Source organism: Trifolium pratense, linkage group LG4 (assembly GCF_020283565.1).
Source record: "Trifolium pratense cultivar HEN17-A07 linkage group LG4, ARS_RC_1.1, whole genome shotgun sequence".
Classification (NCBI taxonomy): Eukaryota; Viridiplantae; Streptophyta; class Magnoliopsida; order Fabales; family Fabaceae; genus Trifolium; species Trifolium pratense.
In genome coordinates, this window is record NC_060062.1 from 50,676,995 (window position 1) to 50,695,340 (window position 18,346).

General features: G+C 32.7%; 1 protein-coding gene and 2 pseudogenes across 1 annotated transcript; all 3 read right to left on the reverse strand.

Annotated features, from left to right (window-relative positions):
• Nucleotides 1-12,680: 12,680 nt before the first annotated feature.
• On the reverse strand, nucleotides 12,681-13,652 carry LOC123882422 (annotated as a pseudogene).
• Nucleotides 13,653-15,296: 1,644 nt separating this feature from the next.
• Nucleotides 15,297-16,145, reverse strand: LOC123882423 (annotated as a pseudogene).
• Nucleotides 16,146-16,717: 572 nt separating this feature from the next.
• Nucleotides 16,718-17,796, reverse strand: LOC123882424. The gene has a single exon (XM_045931283.1). The coding sequence runs from the start codon at nucleotides 17,743-17,745 to the stop codon at nucleotides 16,879-16,881; it is 867 nt and encodes a 288-aa protein (XP_045787239.1). The 5' UTR covers nucleotides 17,746-17,796; the 3' UTR covers nucleotides 16,718-16,878.
• Nucleotides 17,797-18,346: the final 550 nt, after the last annotated feature.

The window sequence follows — 18,346 nt, forward strand, 5'->3', positions numbered from 1 at the left end:
GCGTCAATGGATTTAATCAATTCCTAACCGAAGATTCATGGTACAATTTGTATTCCACAAAAATAATACTCCTATATGAAATGTACAACTTATAATTTATTTATTTTTGCTGTTAATCCTCCTGTTCTTAGGGAAAAAAGTCCTGGTAATCTGAAGTTTGACCGCAAAGTAAATAAAGTTTGTCTAAAATATTCTTCCACTCAAAAATCAAACTCGAATTCTCTCAAACAATCATTTTTTTAGTAAAATTTATTAACTATCTGAACTCAATGACTTAATTAACAATTTATATTATAATATGTTGCAAGTAGTTAACAATGTCCAATTAGTCCAAACTCTGCCGGCCTTTATGTTGATTTCTATTGAATTGGATGTGGCAACAAGATTTCCTAACGTATTAAAGAACATCAATATGGTGATATGATATATAATAACGTATTTGAATAATACTAGTAATGATGACAAGTTAGTGAACCATGATTTTGTTTGACTTGTTTTTTATTCAAATTATAGTTTGGGAGTCAAAATAATTTATATCATAAAAAGAGCATAATTTTATGAAACATGTACTGTAATTTGTAAATTAAATACTCCTAGCTACACTTTAAGATCAAATACTATGATCTAAATGCTGCAAAAAAAAAAAAATACTCTGATCTAATTGCTCAATGCATATATATATATATTTTTTATTTGGTCAATTGAAGGCCACAAAAGTTACATCAGATTTGTTACCAATATTCTGTCTCATAAAGATATGCCTCCATTTCTAGGCCGTAGAAACATTTTCAAGTGGCTTGTGTCGAGAATGACTTTTACAATGATTTTGGTTCACACCTGTTGTTGTTGCTGTTTTTCTTATTCTTAAGTTGTGTGGTCTTAAGTTTGTTTTTTCGAAAATGTTAAAATAATTTTTCCACCCTCACGGTTTGTTCCTTATAAAAGGTGTCTCGGTGGGTTTGAGGTGTATGAATGTTGTATATAAATTACTCTTAATCTCGACTCTCAAGCGATATGAGACTTTTAAGGTGTACCGGAACAATTCAATCATTTTAAGCAATGTGAGACTTTTAAGGTGTACCAGAACAATTCAATCCTTTATTCAATCCCAAACGAACCTAGACCTCATGCACACTACCTAAATTTCTCACCACTAAACTAAACTTAGTGGCTTTAGAAAACATAAATTTTGTATTCAAAATAACTATTTTTATTTTTTGAAAAGTTATTATTATATAAATTATATAAATTCTAGGATTATTTTATTGCACTAATTAACATTTTTCCTTTAATTATTTCACATATTAACTACTAATATATGAAAAGGATGTGTAAAATATATCTTTTACTTGAGTGGAAAGAAAAGTATATAGACGGCATGTGATGATCAGATTTGTGAAGAAAATCTTTTTCTTGGATTGAGCGACCGTAGAAGAGTAGACATTTTATTTATGTTTTCAAAATCTTTTATTGGGCTTTTGAGCTTACTTGGTAGCCACGGTCTTTGATCAATTCATGGACGGGTCTACACGTGTACTAATATTGTTCCTCAAGATTTCCAAATCACTTCTGCCGGCAACATCTGCTAGTAAATAGAAATAAGAATCGTACTCCCTACGGATACAAATATAAGAAAAAAAATACTTTAAATTTTGGACACAATTATAAGCAAAAATCAACTACTTATAAATTAATTAATACTATTATTCTTAATATATCATTATTTCATCACTTTTACACTTATTTCACTTTTCAAAAGTTTATGTGATTTCCAAGGAATAAATCACTTTTCAAAGGGTAATATAGTAAACTTAACTCATGTTTTGCATTAAATCAAGAAAATTAACTACACTTAACTAAATTTCTTTAACACCGAGTAAACATTTTTTCTTTCTTATATTTGTGTCCGGAGAGAGTATGAAGGTAGCGTGAGCTTAAGGCACGATGAGTGATAATATATCTGCAAACAATGTTACTATCCCAACCATCAAGTCAATAATAATTTAATATGAGTGTGTATGAATTAGATGAATTGTGTGAACCTTGAGAGTGGGTGCAGAGACGGAATCAGACCATTTCCTGCTGATTATAATCAGTCATCCTCCTGTGCACAATCCAACGGTTAAGAGTTAAAAAAGTAAAAAATAGCGCAGAAGAGAGAGAGAGAGAGAGAGAGAGAGAGAGAGAGAGAGAGAAACGCGCGGACCGAGATCAATCCAACAATTTGGATTAGCGCAGGACGGATCCACAACAGAGAAGCAATAGTAGAGGATCTGGATCCGTGCAAAGACATATATGTAGGCGTGAGAATGCATGCGGATATACTTAACAACCTTGTAGGCCCTTTACGGGAGTGGAATTGTGGATAGTACACTACATGGAAGTAGTCATTTATTTGTTATGGATGGTGCAACATAAAGAGTGGTGAGCCTTTAATTGGATATGGATGAGTCATATTGAGTCGTAATGTACATTGGGCCTTTGAGCAATATAACTTTTAGTCCAGTTTCGAACATTTACCCCCTAATTCCTTACTATATGGATTTGAAGTTTGTTGCAGACCAGAACCACATCGGCGTAAGGTTTGGTTCATCTTAGGTGATGTCGTTTGTGAGCAATGATTGAAGTTGAATTTAGATCTGTTGCGATGGGGTTCCATTATGAATGAGATCTGTTATGGTGAGAGACTTTTGAATCTAAATTGCTTTTTCATAATAGCTAGTGAACTTTGACGTGGACCTTTGATTTGAAATGAACATACCTTTTGAGTGCTACAAGCTCAGTGTCCAGGGGTGGAGCCCCTCATGGACTAGGAAGGGCCATGGCCCGCCCAAAGTTTTTAATTTTTTTTTCATGGTTATACTATTTAGCGGCGGTTTTAACTTTTTTGCTTTGCGGGGGTTTCAAACCCCCTCTAATTGGACGATCATTATTCTTTTATTGCTTTCCAGTTTTCAGGGGTTTCAAACCCCCCCTTTTTGAAAATTGACATTCTAATTTACTAAATATCTCTATTATTAATAATTCAAGTGTCTTTTTTAATTTACTTTTTGAAATGTGTCTTCTAATGTTTTTTTGTTTTTTTACTAAGCTTCTAATATATTATTGTTTAATGATTTATAGATGTTTAAAATGTGTAATTTATTTTGTCAAAATATTCAAGTATATTTTTTTGAGAAATAAGTACTCAAATTTTTTTTTTAAAATAGAGTTTTAGTGTATAAAATTCATGTTTGATCAATATCTTTTGTTAAAAAATTTAAAATTTTTGTTGGAGAGATTCATATAATATTATAAACGTAAATACAAAAACTAATTAAAAAGTATGAAGTTTACACATGAGTTAACATAAAATATATTTCATGATATATTTTAAAAATTATTTATTAAAAATGGTAATAGTCCATTGTGACTATTTTTGAGATATCCATATTAGACACATCCTCAATTGTTGGAGTAAGCCCTAAAAGCCAATCTATTTTGATAGAATCGTCTTTTGTATGATGACTTTGATTTATATATTTAATATATATAATAAGGCATTTCTTTATTATGTTTGTTTCAAACTAATAAAGTCCCTAGAATAGCTAGTCTAATAAATGGAACATTAAGTGTGACTTAATAGTGAGACTCCATTAAACATAAGGACATTATTCTTAAAGTATCCATAGTCAAGTTTTATTGTGATGTGGGATAACAATAAAACATAGAGACTATTATGTGAGTAGATTGATGACTTCATCTCACGAGTCATGGATATGAGATATCAAGTCTTCACATAGATATAAATATTAGGAGTAATATTTATATTGGATTGACCCGCCATGAGAATACTACATAGTATGTTATGAAAAGTGTCATAAGTTATTCTCATAGTGATAATGGTGTATACCACCCTTCGACCTGAAACCACTATGGACCCTAGATGTGGAGTAGAGTACTTAGTTGCCGTTCAAACATTGTCCGTAACAGGATGACTATAAAGTCGGTTGATGGGTGCTCCATAAATCATGCTGAGGGACATGAGTGACCTAGATGGAATTTGCCCCTCCTACATAACAGGAGCAATATCTGTAGGCCTCTTGATGGAATATGACTGATAAAATGTGTGGCCACGCCGAACTAAGTCAATATGAGATATTGAGCTTATTCGTTGCTCAGTATATTCTGGGATCAAGAAATAAGATATTGAACCATACAAGGGTGACACGATCTATGCCTTATGTTCAATATAGATATAAGGGCAAAGGGGTAATTATACACACGATCGTTATCACATAAAGGTTTCGTCAGATCACATGACATTCTCGTCACTTGGGTAGCAGTGATGTGTTGCTAGATACCGCTGACTGTTTATAATATTAAATATGTGATTTAATATTATTGCCAACGTTACGAGAACCTATAGGGTCACACACAAAGGACAGATAGATGAGAGAAATAAATAAGTAAGACTTATTTATAAAATAATAAGCAGGACTTATTAGTAATTAAATAATTAAGTATGACTTATTATTTAATTTATGAAAAATAGAGAAATGCGGTCCACCGTAAGGTACGGTGCAGTGCTTGGCTTTATGACCACACACGTGGTTCTATAAATAGAACCCTTGTGATGAAGTTTTGTAAGTTTTAACCTAATTCACAAAGTGAAACCTAACCGCCGCTCTTTAAACCCTATTCTCTCTTAATCTCTGGTGGAATTGGCTAGCACCGGTCATCGGAGAAGGTCTGTTCGTGTGGACTGAGTAGATGCATCGCTACTTTGCTTTGCTCGTGATCAGAAACAGTTTCTACCTCAAAGGTTCTGCACTTCAAGAGGTAAACACATAAACTTGTGGTTTTGTGTTCTTTGATTTGTGATTAATGGTTTAATCAAGATCCGTTCATCGGGATTGTTCCGTTAAGAGGATTAAAATTTTGAAAAACTCCTCTTAAATCCCTTCAGTGGTATCAGAGCAATGGTTTCGATTAAATCATTAGATTCAAATCTTTTTGGTGTGCGTATGATGATATGATCATGCTTACGTGCATCCGCTTGATTAAATTTGTTCAGTCATATGTTTCAAAGAAATAAATTTTAACCGTAAAATTTAATATATTACGATCGCGATGTATTGTGCTTAAATAACATGATTTCTTGGGTACGTATCGTAACATAATATGCATGAGATGCATATGTATCTTGCGGTCAAGCCTATTGTGGTCCTATCATGGTATATATGTTGTTCTGTTCTTGCTTTACAATTGGTCTGGTAACTATTATATTACTTGAGTAAATTTTGAAGTGTTTAAAAGGATTATATAATATTTCTTGTTATTGGCAGTACCTTAGTTTCATTGGTTTTAATTTTAAAGTGTTTAAAAGGATTATATAATATTTCTATAATATGGATTACGTGAATTTGAAACCAATTTGACTCTTTGAAATCAAGCATATGTGATATGTATTACTGTTTGGTATTGATCAATTTCTCAAACCTGTTTGCTGCTAATCAGTGAAAAGTTTTTAAGTGCAATCAATTAAATTGATTTGTTCTCAGAATATGATATTTGATTTGGCCACATAATCAATTTTGACTTTTAATTTGGAATTAAAGATGTTATTATTTATTGGTAACAAATCAAAATTATATTTGTGAGACAAATAATAAACTGTAATTTGAATTTTCTTAATGGTTAAGAGATTTTCAAATCGCCAATAATTTGTTACAAGTGGTTCTTAACGGTTAAGATTTGATTTGGTACTTCAAAACTAATTGTGAATCAAGAGATTTGATTATGTTTTTAAATTAATTAATTTTTAGAGGTATATAGTTATGGTCTTAGCGTGTTTGGCGTTTATTTTATTTGGTTTAAATACGACCTGCGTGTCGTGGTTTATTATTTTTTAAATACGACCTGCGTGTCGTGACAATTTATTTACTTTATTTATTTATTTTAAATAATTGTAATTGCTCGTGATGACGGGAGACAAAGCCAAACAAAGGATGTCGATGGAGAAACTTGAGAAGTTTGCTCGAGGGTCAAAGAATTGTAATAAATTAGTTTATTTAATTCTTTCGTTTTAGGAGGCCATAACTATACTATCTTAGTTTATTTATGTATGTGATGCATGAGATGAATGTTTTAATTATATATGTCATGAATATTTTATATAATTGTTAAACGTATATTTACATGAGTGTCATGTAAATTGAAACACGTTTTGTATGAGATACAAAATACAGTGAGATTAAATTTAATTAAAATCCCTTAAAAGAAATATTAAGTTGAAAGCTTTCCAACATTTAGCACCCTTCAAGATCAATATCGATCAATGTAGGTTTTGCCAACGTAAAGTGCATTGTCTATATTGATAAGTTGCGGTGAGGTAACCAGTTTACCCGATTGCTATTCATTGGGTCTAACTTAACTAAAAGAAATATAATATGATTATATGATTTTAGAAGCAAGTGTTGGGTTACTCCATATGATGGATTAGAATAAGTGTTATTCACCCAACAGAAAGGATATGAGAGTTGTATGAGATACAATTGGAAAGGAGTTTCTTACCTAAAATAACTATGTTTTGTGTAATCAGTCCAACGCTGACTTAGAACATAGTAAAATATGGATCTCATTCCCACTAGAAAATCTTCCCACGGGATTTTCCGAATCAAATGTCGAGGGTCATTTGGTTTGAGTAAAATAGTGGGAGCATATTTAATTAAAGACCTAGTTAAATATGTTTTAATCATGATACAAATATTCTTATTTTCGTAGTTAGATATATTTGGCATATATTTTATATTTTACTGTAAAATGTCCTTACGAAGGATAAATAGTTCAGAAAGGAGTTTCTGAATTGGTACATGTATTGAGAATTGTTCTCTCAAATACGAGAAAAACTACTAATGATTTTGAAAGAGTTAAAGTTGAAGAAAGAAATAAGACTTCTTCATAGACCTTGTTATAGAAAGTTAAATTATCCACTTTTTATCTTAGGTATATGATATCAGTTGTTAATTTCATATTTGTTGAAATATGAAGTTGTTTTAAAGAAGTGAAAATTTGACCATAGATAAAGTCAACCTACGTTTAGAATGAAATAGTTTCATTAATCGTAGAAGTTGAGTTTGACATGGAACCAAATAATTGTTATTATGTTTCATTTAATAATAGAAACATTGGACCTAAACCTTGTATTGACAAGAAAAAGGACTGCTTGTTTGAATAATAGACAAGTGTTGTTTCATTATCCAAATAATGTTTTTTATTCTAGTGTTCTAATCAAGTAATGGAATTGAGTTCCATCAACTTGATAACCTTATATATAACAATCATGAAAAGGAATCAAATAAGATTTGAACCTTATGCATATTAGTAGAAATATTGTTTAGTATTAATAAGTGAGTCACACATTTCTAGATTCCATAGATAGGAATTTTGGACTCATTTGATTTATATCATTTGAAGGATGTGAGTTCCACTTTTGAAAATAGTTCAGTATGTCAATTACCAACTAAGGTAAAGTGACATTTGATCTATTTGAAATATATACATATGAGATGTATATGAACCACTGAACTAATTATTTGCTAGATATAATTTTATTTCTTTTACTTCATTTACGTTACTAATTAGCTTAGTAGATGTGAATATGTGTGGTTGACACAAAGTATGATTCTTTGAATTTGTTCAAAGAATTTATGAAGTAAATGAATAATTTTGAAAAAGTATTAAGACCATACAAACAAGTCGTAATGGTAAATACTTAGATAAGGAGTATAGTAATAACTATTTATATTACATCATGTTTGACATGATTACAAATAAGATAGTTCTTTTATCTCCGACGACTCTTTCGAAAAATTATTTTAATTAGAGTTATTCTTTACCCACAAAAGTTCCAATAAAAGAAATCATAAAGACACCATATTTGATATGAGGTAAAAGTACCTAGTTTGACTTTATGGTAGTTTGGGATTGCACAGTTTATAAGATAAACATAATTCCAACTTGGATTAATGTGTATTTGTGGAGGGATCCTAAAGAAACTTAGAAATACTAATTCTACAACACTCTCTAGGACAAAAGTTGTTTTGTTACTAGAATTAAAATATTCCTTTAGAAGGAATGTGTCTCTAGAAGAGATAGTGGGAGTGATGTAGAACTTGAGTAAATTCGAGTACCACAAAACACATGTTTTTGAGAATGGAACATGAATCGGTTCAACAAGAGTTGTTGTTGGATCACCAGTTCGAGTAGCACAAGACCTATATAAGTCGGATATGTCATATCACACAGTTGAGAGTCACGGTTTTACCATGACTCGACAAGGTGATATATGATGCTCATGGAAGATGAGAATGTGACTTATAAAGAGTCCATGTACACAAAACATATATGGATATTGTTTTGTCATCCAATTGAGTAAGACTCATAGGATAAATATGAGTCTTGTTGTAAAGACTCACATGGATGGTATTGTGAATACACTTAAGGTGTGATTGAATGTGAATGGTTTCATACAAATCATGATGCAATTATGATGAAACCTTTATTTCAATCATAGTGCTTAAACTCATTTGATTCCACTTGCAATTATTGTATGTTTTACTACGAGTTCTGGCAGATGGATAACGAGGTTGCATTCCTTAATTGGAATGACCTTACATATGTATTCGACATATGGATAGGGTTTCGTTAATCTAAAGGATGCTAGAAAAGTATATAAATTACAAAATTCATTTATGAATTTGTTCAAATTTCTCAAAGTTGAATTATCAGTTTTATTGATCAAGTTTTATGAAAACTAAGATTAATAAAGGAACTCTTGTGCACACAAGAAAGTCAGTGGGAGTATTTAAATTAATCTGGTATTATATGTGGATGACATGACATACTGATCATCAAGACATTTTTCATACACTACACATGTAAGACATGATTAGGTAATTATTTCTTGATGAAATACTAAGGTGAGACTTCCTAAAAGATAGGAATCAAAATCTATAGAGATAGATTGTTGACATATCTCAACCTTAGCCTACATACATATTTGATGAAGTGTACAGACACCTCGTGTGCCTAATTTCATTGAAATTATTGCATACGTCACATGATGTATTTTGTCTCAAAGACAATATCCAACCTCATTAGATGAGAAAGGGATGCATGAGGAGTATCCAAATACTTTGGCAATTGGATTGATCATGTACATCATGATATGTACTAGACCAGATGTACTATATGCTATTAGCATAAACAACATGTACCAAATTATTTCTAGTGATTGTCATTAGATCAACATCAAGAATATCCATGGATATCTTAAAAGGACTAAGGATGGTTTCTTGATTGGATCTGGAAAGGATCATTGTAAATGAGTTACAATGATACTGATTTTCCAAATCGAAGAACAGTATACCCAGATTGTAGTCTGGAATAAACTTTATGCTCGGATGTCAACTCTGTAAGCTTACAAGCTTCAGAAGATTGAAATATCTATTACAAAGGTCAAATATATGATTTGAATCGTTTGTCTCATAAGATGAGGAAGAAAATTGTTTTTGCTTACGTTGCAGATTCCCATGACCTCATTAAAGATGGTAATGGTTTAATCTTGCAAGCAACGGAAAACCATATCTCACCAACGATTCAAATACAAGTTTTGACACTTTATTTCCTTTTGATAGAAGATCAAATGTGTAAATTGGAAGATGTATTGGGTACCAACATAGGAAAGAGTACCTTATCCACTAATAGAAAATCTTGCATAGGAGATGCTTGATGATGACACTAGTCCAATAGATGTTGAGTTAATATCTGATTGGCTTTAGTGCTAGTGGGAGATTGTTGGAGTAAGCCCTAAAAGCCAATCTATTTTGATAGAATCGTCTTTTGTATGATGACTTTGATTTATATATTTAATATATATAATAAGGCATTTCTTTATTATGTTTGTTTCAAACTAATAAAGTCCCTAGAATAGCTAGTCTAATAAATGGAACATTAAGTGTGACTTAATAGTGAGACTCCATTAAACATAAGGACATTATTCTTAAAGTATCCATAGTCAAGTTTTATTGTGATGTGGGATAACAATAAAACATAGAGACTATTATGTGAGTAGATTGATGACTTCATCTCACGAGTCATGGATATGAGATATCAAGTCTTCACATAGATATAAATATTAGGAGTAATATTTATATTGGATTGACCCGCCATGAGAATACTACATAGTATGTTATGAAAAGTGTCATAAGTTATTCTCATAGTGATAATGGTGTATACCACCCTTCGACCTGAAACCACTATGGACCCTAGATGTGGAGTAGAGTACTTAGTTGCCGTTCAAACATTGTCCGTAACAGGATGACTATAAAGTCGGTTGATGGGTGCTCCATAAATCATGCTGAGGGACATGAGTGACCTAGATGGAATTTGCCCCTCCTACATAACAGGAGCAATATCTGTAGGCCTCTTGATGGAATATGACTGATAAAATGTGTGGCCACGCCGAACTAAGTCAATATGAGATATTGAGCTTATTCGTTGCTCAGTATATTCTGGGATCAAGAAATAAGATATTGAACCATACAAGGGTGACACGATCTATGCCTTATGTTCAATATAGATATAAGGGCAAAGGGGTAATTATACACACGATCGTTATCACATAAAGGTTTCGTCAGATCACATGACATTCTCGTCACTTGGGTAGCAGTGATGTGTTGCTAGATACCGCTGACTGTTTATAATATTAAATATGTGATTTAATATTATTGCCAACGTTACGAGAACCTATAGGGTCACACACAAAGGACAGATAGATGAGAGAAATAAATAAGTAAGACTTATTTATAAAATAATAAGCAGGACTTATTAGTAATTAAATAATTAAGTATGACTTATTATTTAATTTATGAAAAATAGAGAAATGCGGTCCACCGTAAGGTACGGTGCAGTGCTTGGCTTTATGACCACACACGTGGTTCTATAAATAGAACCCTTGTGATGAAGTTTTGTAAGTTTTAACCTAATTCACAAAGTGAAACCTAACCGCCGCTCTTTAAACCCTATTCTCTCTTAATCTCTGGTGGAATTGGCTAGCACCGGTCATCGGAGAAGGTCTGTTCGTGTGGACTGAGTAGATGCATCGCTACTTTGCTTTGCTCGTGATCAGAAACAGTTTCTACCTCAAAGGTTCTGCACTTCAAGAGGTAAACACATAAACTTGTGGTTTTGTGTTCTTTGATTTGTGATTAATGGTTTAATCAAGATCCGTTCATCGGGATTGTTCCGTTAAGAGGATTAAAATTTTGAAAAACTCCTCTTAAATCCCTTCATCAATATGATATGTTTTTGTTAGTAATTTTTTTGCATATTCAATTTATATTTATAGCGGCCCTTCCCAAGTTTTTGGGCTAGCTCCGCTAGTGTCAGTGTCCCCCACTCGCTCATAGGTGTTCTGTAACGTGCTTAGGGCTTTGAGTATAGTTACTGTTTCGAGGAGTTATTTGAGCCGTTGATTTTATGTTTCATTTTGCTTCGATCTGATTTGATCTTCCCCAAGAAAGGTATAAATAAGTGGGATTTTTGTCTCGTACACCTTTAGTCTTTCTCTTTCAATTTCTTTCACTACAAGAAAAACACAATTTGTTAACAAAACTTATTCGCGGCCAAAAGCCCTCAATAACTTATTAAGGGCTAAAGTCATCAATAAGTGAGAAAAGCCCTTAATAAATTTATTCTTCTTAAAAAATAATTTCAAAAAGAATTTATTGGAGGCTTTTACTGCCAATAAGTTGAGATGCTTTTGACAGAACCGTTATTGGGGGCTTTTGGCCGCCCCCACTCTCTCTCACGAATCTTTCTCTTCTCTGTTGTCGTCTCTCTTACTCACCGATGAGGATGACGTAGTCGTGGTGGTTGCTGGTGAGAATGGCATGGTGGTTGTAACCGGTGATGATGAGAGAGATCATGGAGAGACAAGGAAGAAGAAGAGAGTGGAATTACTAAATTGTCCTTCTATTTATTAGTGAAATGACAAATTATTCCCGTGTAAAATATGTGTAGAAAAAAAGGGTTAAAATAAAAAATTTGTTTAATATTTTTTTTTTTTGCAATAAGGGGACATAAACCAAAACTCTTAGAAGTTAAGAAAATGGAAACAAGGAAGACCAATCTTGTTCCCAGCAAAATTCATAGAAAGGCCCTATGTATGTACGTTATCCCACGAAGTAAAAACTTGAACATTTAAACCAATGTTAATAAATTTATCTGCACAATGATTTTCTTCTCTATAATTGTGAGCAGCTATAAAATCATCTTACCATATAACTTATCGCATACTTGATCACCTTAAAATCATCTTACCATATAAAATCAATTTTGTTTTCGCCTATACTTGTTCAAAAATTTTTGTTTTCGCATAATTTAAAATACTTTTAGATGTAAACGTAGATTGGTGTTGGACATTGAAATGTGTCAAACACCAAGCTATGTGAATGTCAAATACTTCAACAACACTTCAGAAACAACAGTTAGTAGTTTTTCGTCAAACAAAAAATTAGCAACACAATTTATCAAAAAAAATGGTTAACACAAGACACCAAATTAAAGAGAATAAAACATTTCTTGGTATTTCATTGCATTACAATTGAATTTTGTACAATTATAAATCATTGTGCTATCTAAAAACAATCACTCCTAAGCAGATTCTTACTAAAACTTGGATGGCTTGCAGGATTTAGAAGAAAAGAATTGCCACAGGTTCTATTGGGAAATTATATTCAAGAGGGAGGCTCTAGATTTAATCAAACGCCTAAATAAGTTCTCTAATCCATTCTCAACACTTTCAATTGCATTCTCCAAAGCCTCCAAGCTTTCACGTGTGGCCTTCAAGTTTTCTCCATTATAGTACCTTCAATTAAAAGGGTGTTTAAAGCACCTTCCACACATTGCAACTCATTAGCATTAATCTCTGAGTTATGATCTTCCCATGTTACAACTCCCTTGTGCATAAGTTTGGCCATAAATAACCATTTGGTTGACTTTGACTTTGATGAAGATGCAGCCAAAAATGACAAAATGAATTGAAAAATAGTCAAGTTCATTACAATGACTTCTCTAAATACTCTAATCATAGAAGAAAAGTGATTATCAAGTTCCAAAATTGTGGACACCCCAAATTTACTATCCATATGCTTCAAAGATTTGATCAACTTGTTCACATTTTTCTTCATCTTTTTTGTGAAGTGTTTATATTCCACCACACTTCTTTCAACACTTGAATCACATTTTCTTCTTCTTATAGAAGAATGAAGGACTTGAACATTTTCCTTGATTTGAAGAATTGTGTCCCTAGTGATGCTACATATATCCAAAATTCTCATAGAACCATCTAACACATCTTCAATGCATTTCTCACTTCTATGGTGAGGAATTACTTGTTGGGTTGATGTCATATTAAGAAGATCTTCCAATGAAATATACAAATTTTCAAGCAAGGAAAGACCATTATGAATGGACCTTGATGTTGATGTTGATGTGGATGTTCCTTCCCATGTCTTGAGCTTGTTCAAATCCTCATCAACTCTAATTGTGCTAGGATGAGATCTAGATGGCAAACTAATTGATCGAACATGGTATTTGTTTGCCATAGTAATAGCTCTTTTATTTTTCTTCTCTTCAATATTTGAAGCTCAAGTTTTGAATGTACGTATGCTCTAAGTAAGTCCTTATATAAGGGTTATTGTTCACATTCATTCCTAGCTAGGTTGATAAGAAAAGTATAAGCACATGTGCTACTAGCATGTGGCTATTTTTGAATTTGGTTAAATTGCATATCTTTGCCAACATTGTGCATTTTTAAATGTGAAATCATATATAGGATACATGAATATAAAATGGGTTTATGCATTTAGGTGTATACATGGCTTGTTCTCCGTGTGTTGGTAAGTGAAAAATTTCATTAGTCATCACCTAGTTTGCCTCCTCTTCATTTCAAATATTCAAATGTGTATACTAATTAGTTGTCTCGATATGAAGGTGTTTGAACTGCAAAAAAGATTTGAGATCCACAATAATTTGAGTTGCATTGTAGATAAGCTATTCTGATTTCCCCCCCCCCCCCCCCCCCAAAAAAAAAGAAGATGGCCGTTTGGGTATAACTTAATTAATGTTTAACATTTTGTGCACAAGTGACATATGTACATGTCTTCTTTTTTTCAAAAAAAAAAAAAAAACTACATGTGTACATGTCTTCTTTGGTTTCCAACCATATATATAGGCAAATTGTAAGGATTAATTCTTCAACCTAAGAGGAAGGGTGGGTGGGGGGTTGAATTAGGTTTTAAAATTTTTTCGGTTAATGGTGGCGGATTCAAGAATTTTCTTTGGTGGGGCTAAAAAAATATTTTCTGTTTTTTATGATAGAATAGAATATTTTGATTTACAACTATCAATGCTCACCCTGATATTGAACATGTTCAAATGTACCGAGCTTTTGAAGAAAGATTAAAGGCGGTGGAAGGTTTCAGTGCTTATGGGGTCGATGCTATGAACATGTGCTTAGTTCCGGATGTGGTCATCCCTCCAAAATTCAAAGTACCTGACTTTGAAAAAGATGAATAGGATTTGTGAAAAGTGTTTTTTAGTAAATGATAAGAATATGTGTAACCTAAAATATAATTAATGTAAAGTAGTAACCTAAAATATAATTATTTGAAAATTAAAGTAGTCAAAATAACTTTTTGATAAAAAATTATTTATATTTAATGTGAACATATATGGCTGAATTTGATTGGTGTCATGTCAGCATAAAGCATATACCCTCAGTTTATGGAGAGTAGAGAAGTAGTCACCTGAAATTGATTATGAGATGTCAAAACAATAAAATCACACTGAATCCGTGTGTAAAACTTATTTAATAAACTTTCTTTTTGCTTTTTCAAAAGACAAAAAACAAAAAATTTTGACGAACAACGGTCAAAAAATAAATAAAATTGTTAGTAAAAAAAATGACAAACAACCGGTCAGCTGAATCTCAGACTAAGTGCAATGGTGGGTGTTTAAAACACCCTCCACATCATCTTCTCTCTCTTCCACATAATACCTCAACACCTCATTCAACTTTTACCACTCCAATAGTTTTTGTTTTAAACACTCTATCCCACCACTTTATCTACCTCACCACTTTTTATTTCATATTCTTATTTAAATTTATATTTATGTTTTTATCATTTTACATAAAATTATAATTATCGATTAATATTAAATTACAATTATACGATAAAAATAATCGATTAAAATTAATTATCAATTATAATTAATTAAACTCCCGGTTACAATTATAATAAAAACACATAAATAACGTAATTATTACAATGCGAATAATTTAAAATACAATACAACACACAAATAACGTAATTATTACGATACAAATCTTCTTAATCACGCAACATTCCAAACTTATTCCATATGTGCTTCACTAGATCTGCTTGCAATTGATGATGAACATTTGCATCATGGAACTCCGATCTAGCACGCACATGATCCGCAAAAGCGGGTAACACCTCGGTCGAGTGTGGTTGCGGTGTACTAGATTCACTTCCCTCACCTTGATCAAAATCGGCCCAACGTTGAATATATGAATCTCGTTCATCCTCAACAATCATATTGTGTAATATGATGCATGTCCTCATGATGAGACCCAAATCTTCTATGTCCCACAAGCGAGCTGGTTCACGGATGATTTTGAATCGAGCTTGAAGCACTCCAAATGCACGTTCAATGTCCTTTCGACATCCTTCCTGATATTTTGCAAATAACTTATCTGGTTCACTTCGAGGAAGTCTAATCGATTTGACGAATGTTGGATAAGAAGGGTAGATACCATCAGCTAGATAGTATGTCATATCATAGGGACGTTGATTCACAAAGAAATTCACTCTTGGAGCCTTTCCCTGTATTACGTCATCAAACACCGGTGACCGGTCTAGAACGTTTATATCGTTCAACGTTCCCGGACATCCAAAAAAGGCATGCCAGATCCATAGATCATGAGATGCAACTGCTTCAAGGATAACCGTGGTGGTTCCCTTATCCCCTCTAGTAAATTGACCTTCCCATGCCTTAGGGCAATTTTTCCACTCCCAATGTTGGGATCCATTTCACTCAAAAAAGACAATTAACTTCAAATTAAACACTAATAGAAAGGTAATAATGAGATTAAGATGATGAAAAATATGATTTTTTTTTCTGTGTCCAAATGAAATGAACCAAGTCTCTATTTATAGAGAAAAAAAAATCATGAATTTTGATATAAAAATAAAAAAATAAAAAATTAATTTGGACCGAAATAATTGAGTTTAAAGTATTAAATGGATAAAAATCCAACCGAACCAATCAGGAGACGCCACGTGGCGCCCCTTATCCAAAGCTGCCTTCTCTCTCTTTCCATTCTGCGCGCCACTCTCCCTTGTCGCGCGTGCATGCCACGCGCCTGAAGAAGACCAAATTGCAACGGGACGCGTGTCCCTGTGTGGGCCATTCTGCAGGCATTAAACTCTGTTGGAGGGTTTAATCTCCTCTCTCCTCCAACTCAATTTCAACACCTGTTTAAACACCCATTGTAGTGGTTTTGCATGTTTAAAACACCCCCTCTCAACACCCATTGCAGCTAGTCTCAGTCAAATGAAAACATAGTAAACAAGACACCAAAATATAGAGTATAATGTTTTTCATTTCATTGTATAACTATCGACATTTATACATTATAATCATTGAGGTAAAAATATTCACTCCTCAACATATCCATATCCATATATATACTAAAACTTTTGGATGCCTTACAAGATTTAGTGAAAAAATTACCACTAAACAGTTCTATTGAGAGATTATGTTCAAGAGGGAGGATCTAGTTTTAATCAACCGCCTAAATAAGTTCTCCAAACCATCCTCAATGCTCTCAATTGCATTTTCCAAAGTTTTCAATTTTTCATGTGCAGCTTGCAACTTTTCACCACAAGTGACTTCACTTAAAAGAGTGCTTAAAGCAGCTTCCACACATTGCAACTCATTCACACTTTCTGAATTATCTTCACTTGTTATAACACCCTTGTGCATTAGTTTTGCCACCAACAACCATTTGTTTGACTTTGACTTTGATGTAGACACAATAAAAAATGACAAAATTAATTGAAAAATAGATAAGTTCATTACAATGACTTCTCTAAGAACTCTAACCACAGAAGAAAGATGATGATTAAGTTCAAAAATTGGACACACCCCAAATTTACTATCCATATGCTTCAAAGATGTGATCAATTTATTCACATTTTTCTTCATATTTTTTGTGAAGTATTTATATTCCACCACACTTTTTTCAACACTTGAATCACTTTTTCTTCTCCTTAGACAAGAATGAAGAGCTTGAACATTTTCCTTGATTTGCAACATGGTGTCCCTAGTGGTGCCACAAATATCCAAAATCATCATAGAACCATCTAAAACTTCTTCAATGCATTTTTCACCTCTATGGTGAGAAATCACTTGTTTGGTTGATGTCATGTTGAGAAGATTATCCAATGAAATATACAAATCTTCAAGCAAGGAAAGACTATTATGAATGGACCTTGATGTAGATGTTCCTTCCCAAGTCTTGAGCTTGCTCAAATCCTCATCAACTCTAATTGTGCTAGGATGAGATCTTGATGGCAAACTAATTGATCTAACATTGTACTTGTTTGCCATGTTTTTTTTTTTTTTGTTTCTTTTCAATGTTAATTTGAAGCTAAAGTTTGGGATGCTATTAACAAGTCATTGATTCTTTCTTTATATAGGGCTCATTGTACACATACGTTTGTAGTGAGATATTTTAGATTCAAAATGAAAGTGAAAGGAAGCATAAGTCAGTGATCAACCGTGTGGAGCATGTGCTACTTGCATGGGGTACCCTTCAATTTCGGTTAAATGTCGCATCTATGCCTAACATTGGGCTGTCGTTATCATTTTGGTTAATTATAAGGATATGTTTAACCCATCATAGTAAAAAAAAAAATTATACCAATCGAGATTTGAGAAGCGGAGCCAAGATTATCAATGTGAAGGCAAATCTCGTAGTTTCGACGTTGATGACCGTCAAAATCATGGTTGAAATACTATGATTGACAGTAAATGTCAATCATTCCAGACTTTTATTGCTGTTGAACAAGAACATGTGACTCTGAGCCAGCGCGTAATTGGGCCGAGCTCGACGTCGAATTGTGGTTAGACACGATTCAGATATTAAAATTTAATAGGTCCTTTTAATCCTCATTCCTCACATTTGAATTATATACCCGGAAGAAAAGTC

Coding starts and splice junctions, on each gene's coding strand:
- LOC123882424 (XM_045931283.1), bottom strand. CDS start 17,745: ATGGCAAACAAGTACAATGTTAGATCAATTAGTTTGCCATCAAGATCT.